The sequence below is a fragment of the Camelus dromedarius genome, chromosome 7 (assembly GCF_036321535.1).
Source record: "Camelus dromedarius isolate mCamDro1 chromosome 7, mCamDro1.pat, whole genome shotgun sequence".
Taxonomy (NCBI): domain Eukaryota; kingdom Metazoa; phylum Chordata; class Mammalia; order Artiodactyla; family Camelidae; genus Camelus; species Camelus dromedarius.
In genome coordinates, this window is record NC_087442.1 from 46,091,315 (window position 1) to 46,099,882 (window position 8,568).

The 8,568-nt window shown below is 40.2% G+C and overlaps 1 protein-coding gene across 4 annotated transcripts in view; it reads left to right on the top strand.

Annotated features, from left to right (window-relative positions):
* IGF2BP3 (insulin like growth factor 2 mRNA binding protein 3) overlaps positions 1–8,568 on the top strand; it is a 121,924-nt gene that overhangs the window by 99,027 nt on the left and 14,329 nt on the right. For 2 of the 4 annotated variants that reach the window (XM_031455046.2, XM_031455047.2), the window contains exon 10: positions 1,027–1,152. The exons of the other annotated variants lie outside the window; for them this stretch is intronic. In XM_031455046.2, the coding sequence (XP_031310906.1) occupies positions 1,027–1,152 (126 nt within the window). The remainder of the gene's footprint in view (positions 1–1,026; positions 1,153–8,568) is intronic. 4 annotated transcript variants of the gene reach the window in all.

An 8,568-nucleotide genomic window follows, 5' to 3' on the forward strand; every position in this document is an offset into this window, starting at 1 on the left:
ATAAACCTTGGCGGTAGAAGAATTTCAAATGACAAACCCACCTGTGTAATGCAGCGAAGGCAATTAAAGTGAATTGCTGACATTCCTTAGTGGATGGGATGGTGCTGAAAATGGAGCATTTCAAAAGTCCCTCTTGAATTTTCAAGCAAATGATTGGGGAAAAAAAAAGCCTCAACTGGGCCTGTCATCTGAAACATTACACTTAGGAGAAGGGAAATGTGAAAATGATGCTACCTTTGTGGGAAGAGCCTAGAGTGCTCATTGGTTTACCCCTGCACGCCTGCCTGCCTCCTGCCTGCCTCCACGTTACCACTGCCATTCAGTCGTTTCAGTCACTCGGGAGTACACCCGACCCCGTGTGCCTTTGAAAGAGTCTCAAGTATGTGCACATCTCAGTTCTCTAATCTCCACCTTCCTCAACTCTGATAGAATGAAACCAAAACAAAGTCCCATTTCTAGCTCCTGGATCCATTCCAAAGAAAGGTTTAGTTGTGGTAGTTTCATGCGGCTGGGACCTGATTTCCAAAGGGCTTGACTTAGCCTCAGGACTGCCAAACTTTTTCCATGAAGTAAAGCTCTCTTAATAGATGTGTCTGTGTTTCTGGTCTGTTTTTCAATGAACGGATCTTGTTTGCTTGCTTCCTCAGTTAATGCAAGGTTTTCAGTCTGTATTTACTGTGCACCCAGAGTGTACAGAGTACATGTGTGTCTAGGCGCTGGGAGCCGGTCATAAAGGAAAGGAAGTGCTATGTTCCTTGCTTTGAGAAGCCTAGTGTGGCTTCAGATCAAAGAGGAGGCAAACAGTACGTGGATTTTAAAATATCAAGAAATATAAACCAGACATAGCCTATGTACTCAAGCCTATGTAATTATACATGGATGTCTGCTTTGTTCTAAAATTTGAGTCATAAAATGATCTTTTTTCTTTACTAGACAAGAGGTCACAGTCTTAATATTATCACTTATAAATGCTCACTGACACTTACCTTTTAATTGTAAAGTGAAGGGACCTTTTTACCATTGCAGCTTCAAGCACATTTAATTCCTGGATTGAATCTGAATGCCTTGGGTCTGTTCCCGCCCACTTCAGGGATGCCACCTCCCACCTCAGGGCCCCCTTCAGCTATGACTCCTCCTTACCCTCAGTTTGAGGTAAGACAGTGTGCCTTGGCTTTCTTGATGGTTGAGTGGGATGAAGTCAGAGGGACACAGTCTGGCCTTACTGCCCTCAAGTAGTGTGACATTAGTTGCAAACTGGGGGAAGTCTTAATGTAAAACCTGGTCCCTGTGTGATCGCTCATCAGTTTGACGCCAGTATGTGCTTTCCAGTTCTTGTCAATGGAATCTTTTTATCTTTGTAGACATTTGAGTTATTTTGAAGTTTTTGGGTGGTAGGTAGCATGAATTTTCAAATATAAAAAGAGAAGTTGTAGACTTTGAGGAAGGGTTATTATTTTTAAGTGTTGAAGGAAAAAATTTTTAAAAGACTTCCTTCATCTTGAACTTCACCTGAAAGTTTACTGCTTTGAAAGGTCAGTAAAGACCAGCCATGCTTTCCAATTTGAATGTTTGTACTTAGTAAACAGTGAGCTCAGATAGTCGTGCCCACAGATCCGCTCTGCATGTGTGTTTGTATGCAAACGTTAAACAGCTTTTATTTGTCTGTTTTTAAATAGGTTGATTATTAAGAAATAATCCTTATTTTTATATTTGCTTTTTAAGAATAGAATTGTTCCTGAGTCAGAAATAGGAGACCAGTGATAGTATGAAAATAAATGCAGCAGAACAGACAACATGTATAATAGTGTTTTGGGGGGTGGGAGTGGGGGCTAGTTAGGTTTACTTATTTATTTTTACAGGAGGTACTGGGGATTGAACCTAGGACCTCATGCATGCTAAGCATGTGCTCTCCCATTTGAGCTACACCCTCCCCCTGTGCAATACTGGTTTTGGAAAGAAGTTCACAATTCATTTGCATCATCTACCTCCAATTATCATTGTTAATCATGTGCAATAATTAGCATTCTAGGATCTTCCTCAATGAATTTGGTTTTACATCTTTCTCCTCCTATTTGGATCTGATCTTACCAAATAAAGTGTTGAGTGGTACCTCCTACACCAAATTAGAGAAATGTCCAGGGGGAGGAGATGAGGGATTCCATTATACCACTGCCTAGAGTACATGTAGAATAAAATGCCACTGGATCCTCCAGGGAACACAGGTTGCTGATTGTTCATCCTGTCCCTTTTAGAATGAGACTTGCCTTTGCCTCTCTTAGGTGTGCTTAGTTTTTGTCATCTTCTTGCAGTGTGTGTGTGTGTTTCTGTCTTTACTGTTGGCATCATTTGCATCTTCCACTGCAGCTCATCTGCCACTTTGAACCTGTTTGGGCCTAGAAACAAAGCCCTTTAGTCCAAGGATAGGCGTCAAAATTTCATACCAAGTGTGGATAGATTGATGATGCGTTTGCTGAAGCTTTGTACCAGGGCTCAAGGTGAGGTGAAGTGGCTGCCATGTTTGTACCCTGGTGTTAAAGGGAACTGGTGGGAAGACAAAGCGCCCTGCTGGGAGAACCCTGGTCAGGCCAGCTCTGTTGGTATCGCTGTGGTCGGTCTCTACTTCCCTCCAGGCTTGTTTTCTCACCTGCACGGTGAAGAAGCTGAGCTGGGTGAATTATCTCTAAGAACTCTTCCTTCAGGTCCAACATTTCTAGTTTTTATAGAATCTGATAACAAAAAGAGGGTACAAGTGAGCCTAAAGAGAGTGTATGGACTTAACCTCTAATATGCCTGCTAATTTCTTTATTACAAATAGACGCATTTGTCTTATGATTGAGTTTAGAGCAGATATCTCCCTGACACTTCAGTGTAAAATGACATTGATTAAAAGCCACAAGGAGCTGATTATTTAAAGTAATTCTGTGCTATAGAAACTCTTACCTAACCTACATTTCTGCTTGCAAGCAGCTCTAGCTTGCTCCTTGGGCAAGCCCCTTAGTCTCTCTACTCGTCACTTTCCCAATTTAAATTGAACAACTCTTTTCTTAAATTATTGATATTTCTTTCAGGGGAGGGAGGTAATTAGGTTTTATTTACTTGTTTATTTGTTTATTTACTTACTTACTTATGTTTAGTGGAGGTACTGGGGATTGAACCCAGGACCTTTTGCATGCTAGGTATGTGCTCTACCACTGAGCTGTACACCGTACCCCTCACCAATTTTTTAATTTAATGATATGGTTCTATAGAATAGTTTATTGTGTTGGAAAAATTAGGATTGTTTTAAGAGAAGTGATATCGTATTAAAAAATATATTTCCAAAGCACTTTTACCATATTAAATGTCTGAATGACTTACACAAGTAGCTGTTCTGTTTTATTTTAAGACCTGGGAGAAGGAGATCAGTGATCTTTAATTAGTGAGCCAAGAATAAATGTAGTGAGAGTGATCTCACTGGAATAAAGTGGTCTTGCTTCTCTTGAGATTTTAAACTAAACACAGTAGGTGCAACTGGAAGTAGCCAGTGGGAACGGAAGATGCAGGGGCTGCCAGCGGTCAAGGGGGAAGCACCGCAAGATGGCGGAGCCCGGAACCCCGAACGGCCTGCCTGGTGGCTTCAAGGGCAGGAAAAGGAAATTCTCATTCTTAAAAGGATAAAATGTGGACATTCTTAGAAATCCATGTTCTTTGCAGAATTCCAGTGGGCATATTTTACTCTACATGTATTCTAGGTAGTGATGTAGCAGAATCCCCAACATCACAGCCGGACAGTTCCCTGAACTGGTATAGGCGATTCCACTCGAAACACTAAATGCTAAGAAATGAGGCAAGTCTGTCATCTGTCTAGCTGGAATGGCTGAAATTGTGGATATATTGTGTGCGTTTGGTAAAGATGAGTGTGTTCTTGTGATTTCTCTGTAGACTTAAACCTACGACTAACTCCACCTATTGGTCTTAGATCTCAAAGAATGTGTCAGGAATTATCCATCGAATTTAAAAGTGGAAAGGAGACATGTTTTTGTAATCCATCTTTTCTCCAAAATGGGAAAAATCTTTGCTGTTGTGAGCTTTAAAAATAAGTGCTCACAGTTGCCTTTTCCTTTTACAAATACATAGGTTTGTAATCCTCTCTTGGGTGTTTGGTATATATTTTTATAAACTTTGTAATTAGAAGTGATTATTAATGGGTGCATTGTACTATTTTGAACTTTTCTCCTCAAGAACATTTACCTTGATGTTAGCTACAATATTGTCAAAACTCTTAGGAAATTTGGCATAATACTGTTATTTAATATGCTGCCCATGTTTCAGTTTCCTTAGTTAGCCCAATAATGTTCCATGTAGCTGTGTGTTTTCAGTAAAGAATCCAATCAGGAATCACACAGTTCACTTAGTTGGGATGTCTCTTTAGTCTCCTTTTTTATCTTTACCCACGCTCCATCCCCCCGACCCCTTTGTTTTCTTCTATGTGGCATTGAAAAATCCTGGTTAGGGGCTTTGTAGAATGTACCTTTATTTGGATTTGACTGACTGCCTGCACATGATTAGGCTCAGGTCATACCTTTTTTGGGGGGCAGGAATACCTTCTCAGTGTGTCACATTGGGAAGCAAGTTGATGTCAGTGTGCCTTATTATTGGTCACGTTAAGCTTGATCATACAAAGGCAATGTCTGAGTTCTTGATTGTAAAGATACCTTTCCTTTTTGTGGTCAAGGAAAAGTAATGAGCGGTACTTTGAGAATGTGTATCTTGTTCCCAACAGTCTTTTACCCTGAGCTTAATATCCATTGCTGACATTTGCTCAAATCATATATTTTATGTCTTCCATTACATTTATTAGCTGGCAATTTTCTATAATGTACAGCTTTCTCTATTTTGTGCTTTACATTAATGAATCAGAATCTCAATGGGAGCATTTGAAAGCTCAGAAACTTGTGGTTTTGTAAGGTGATCAGGAGTTTTTTGTTACCCATTTATTGTCAAGAACTACTGTTCTGCAAGTAACGTTTACTGTTCTGTGGGGACTAAACTATTGTTTTAAAAAAAAATCTTCTGTCAAAGCTGTTGCATAGGAGACAATATTTGGGATAACCGTAAATATCCACCACTCACGTTATGTCCCTTTTTCTAGCTTGTTCAATACTAAAGTGTGGTGAAAAAACTCACCCCTTTTTCTTCGGACCACCTGTCATTTAAACCCATAGGTAAATATCAGTCCAAAAGCGTCTGTGGGGTGCTGCCATATGCCAGTTTTCATGCTTCTAAATATATTTTGGCATGCTATCTGTGTCAGGATTAGCTCTGGCTGTGTGTTACAGTTTAAAAAAAAAAGTTTAAATGAGTTTTCCTTTTTCATGAAAAGAGTTGAAGGGTAGACAGTCCAAGGCTGGTAGTAGTCCTGCCCTGTCATCTAGGACTAGTGCTCCTCCTGGCTTAGCATGCCGTCTCCTGGCCCACAATGACTGCTCATGCTCCAGCCATTGGGTCTGATTCCAGCCAGCAGGAAGGATGAAGGATCAAACATTAGCAGCCACTTCATATAAGGATACTGCCTGAGGACAGCTTTTCACACTTCTGCTGGTGTTGTGTTTGCCAGAACATAACACCTGGTCATGTCCCAGCAAGAGAAGCTGGGAAGCAGAGTCTGTAATGGAATGGAAAAAGAGATATTGGGGACAGCTATTTGACTCCGCCCTACTGAATTTAGCAATATTACCTGTCAGAGGAATCTCTGGGTGGGAGGAGCCTGGGAGGGAGGAGGTAAGCTATTAAGTCCTCCAAAACAAAACAAAGAAAAATGAATGAATTCTAGAGGAGAAAATTCCCCTCCTCCAGATTATTTTCATCTAAATAAAGGGAAAACACAGTTTTCAGAGAATTGTATTGTGTCTCTGGATACCAGTTAAAGTAAATTTTACTTCCAAATGGCTGTCAGGTAATTTTCCGGTTTAATGTTTCAGGGAACAACTCTTCAGCATGTTTTATTTCAGTACATAACTTGCTGGGGGAGAGGGTGGATTTCTAAGTTGGAATAGCTTTGCCTTCATTATCTATTTTTGGACTTTGTTCTTTTTCTAAATCCATATCACTAATATATTAAGTGGTCACAACTTTTTGAAATTCAGATAAACCAACTATTATTTTTAAAGGCAGTAATTAAATTTACCAAAGCTTTACTAACAATTTCCTTTATTCCCTTTGGCTTCACTTTTCCTGCTGAAGAACCTAGTATTGTAGGTGTTCAGTTACATTTAGTCATACTTCATTTCACTGTGCTTCCTTTTATTGCACTTGTAGATATTTTGTTTTTTATTTTTGTTTTTTTAAAAATTAGTTTGCAGCACCCTGCATTGAGCAAATCTTATAGGTGCCATTTTTCCAACAACATTATTTTTGATTAGGTATGTACCTTTTTTTCAGACATAATGCTGTTATTGCACCCTTAAAGACTACAGTATAGTATAAACATAACATATGCACTGGGAAACAAAAAAATTCTTGTGACTTACTTTGTTGTGATACATGGTTTAATGGGGTGGTCTGGAACCGGACTTGCAATGTCTCTGAGGTGTGCCTGTGTCTAAAAACTGGGGTAGATAGAGAATTAAAGGCAGGCAGGTGTTTGCTCTCAACACTTGACGATGCTCCTGCACTGCATCTACTGCTGCTGCTGAGAAGCTTACTGTTCCACAGAAGCTCTCATAGAGAAGTCCGATACTAAGATAGTCTATCGTTGATGCCCTGTTAGGTGAGCAGTGAATCTGCTTTTACTTGAAACGTAAACTGCCTGGCAAGGAGTAGGTTTGGATGACTAAGTGGTTCAAAGACTCTGACTCTATTTTTATGTACTGCTTCCTCTTTTAGACTTGTTTCATTTTTCTACTTATGTTTGCCCTCTTCTGCTTTGTAACATGAAAGTAGAATTGATGCATCTTGTCTTGGGATAAATCCCTTGCCTCTGTTCTATTCCCTCCCCCTAAATCATACCCTTCTTCCTGGAACCTGCCAGGTTGATTTTTCCAATAGAGCCAGAGTCGGTTCTTCCAACAGACAAAAAGTCTCTAGTTCCTGCCTAGCAGCTGGCTCATGCAGTACTTAATTGGCAAACTTCGAGTTTATAAATGACAGGAAATGCTCCTTTCAGAAATGCTTGAACAGTAGGGAAGAGGCAATTGGCAGCTAGCGAGCAGAGCAGGAGCTGGAGCTGGCATAGCACATGACGGCACCCGTAGCTGGACGCTCTTGGCAGCCTGCGTCTGGGTTGGCAGAAGTTAGCCTTAGAGCCGTTGTCTTCATCATTTTGATAGCGCCTTTGGAGGCTGCACAAAAGTCTCCAGAACAGTGTAATCTGAAAATTGCTAGCTTTCTGCTTATGGAAGAGGCAAGAAAGGTGAACACTTTCATAGGTCTTACCTAGTCTGAGGTGCTCTTTAAGAAATAAAATATTTTGATTTGTTAGATCAGATGACTCTGATGGGGTCTCTTAGTCCTGCTCCTTGGAATTTCTTACTGTGGGTGCACTTCTTTTGTCAGTAAACAGTTTCAAAGTAAATAACTCATTGAATACATTTATTATCTCTAAGAGGCCTTAGCTACCTAGTTATTGGGGAGAAACTTTTTTGCCTTTTTTTTTTTTTTAAAGACTTCAGTATTCTGTTCAGGTCATGAAGTTGAGTAAACTCAATTTCAGTTCCAGACCAAAATCCATTAAAACAAAAGAAAACAAACAAAACAAAAAAGGCCAGGAGTATCTATTTTATAAGGCAAAGGGAGACATTGGCATTCTTCCAGGTTCCTGGAGGCTGGGCTCATTGGCTGGCATGTGTGTTTCCATGCCTTTGTGATGTCTTAGATTCTGTTCTCCACAAAGTAAATACACTTAACCTTACTGTTTGCTCATTCTTGTATCCCCTCATCATAGACGATTAGGAATTACTCATTGGCAGGCTTCACTAGTTATGCAAACTCTCAGTTGAGCAGCTTTGTTCTTCTGTTATTTCAAGCTATAGCATAGGGCCTGCCAAGAAGGCCAAAGGAAGTTTTGCCGATAGGCATCTGGCAGAAAGCCATTGGGAAGCAGCTTGTGTCCTGAATATCCTTCACCTCTGAAGGTTTAGGAAGAAGGGTTCAGGATAACACAGCTGAACGTTAACTTAAATGCAAAGCATGCGTGTGGAGAAAGAGTTGAGTTTTTTCAAGCTCATTTCAGAGACTTAAATTCATAGGTGAAAGAGGTTTATCATAGCCCCTCGTTCTGGCTTCTTAGTTTTATAAGTAAAAATTATCTGCTTATCTGGGTGTCCATCCCAATCCTAGAAACATGGCTCACTGTACAGAATCCCATATAAGAACAGGCCACTTTAATGATTGTCAAGTAGACAGGATGTTTATGTGAAATGACTTATATTCCCAGAGGAAATTTTCCTTGAAAACTAATTTATGGCCAGGGATAGGCTTGCTGGACATGGAACTGGAACAAAGGGAACTGGGTGGGTGTTCAGAAGCATCTTCATCAGGCTTCAAGACATCTGATGAGTCAGCTTTTCATGGGGGCTACTGCCAAGAGCA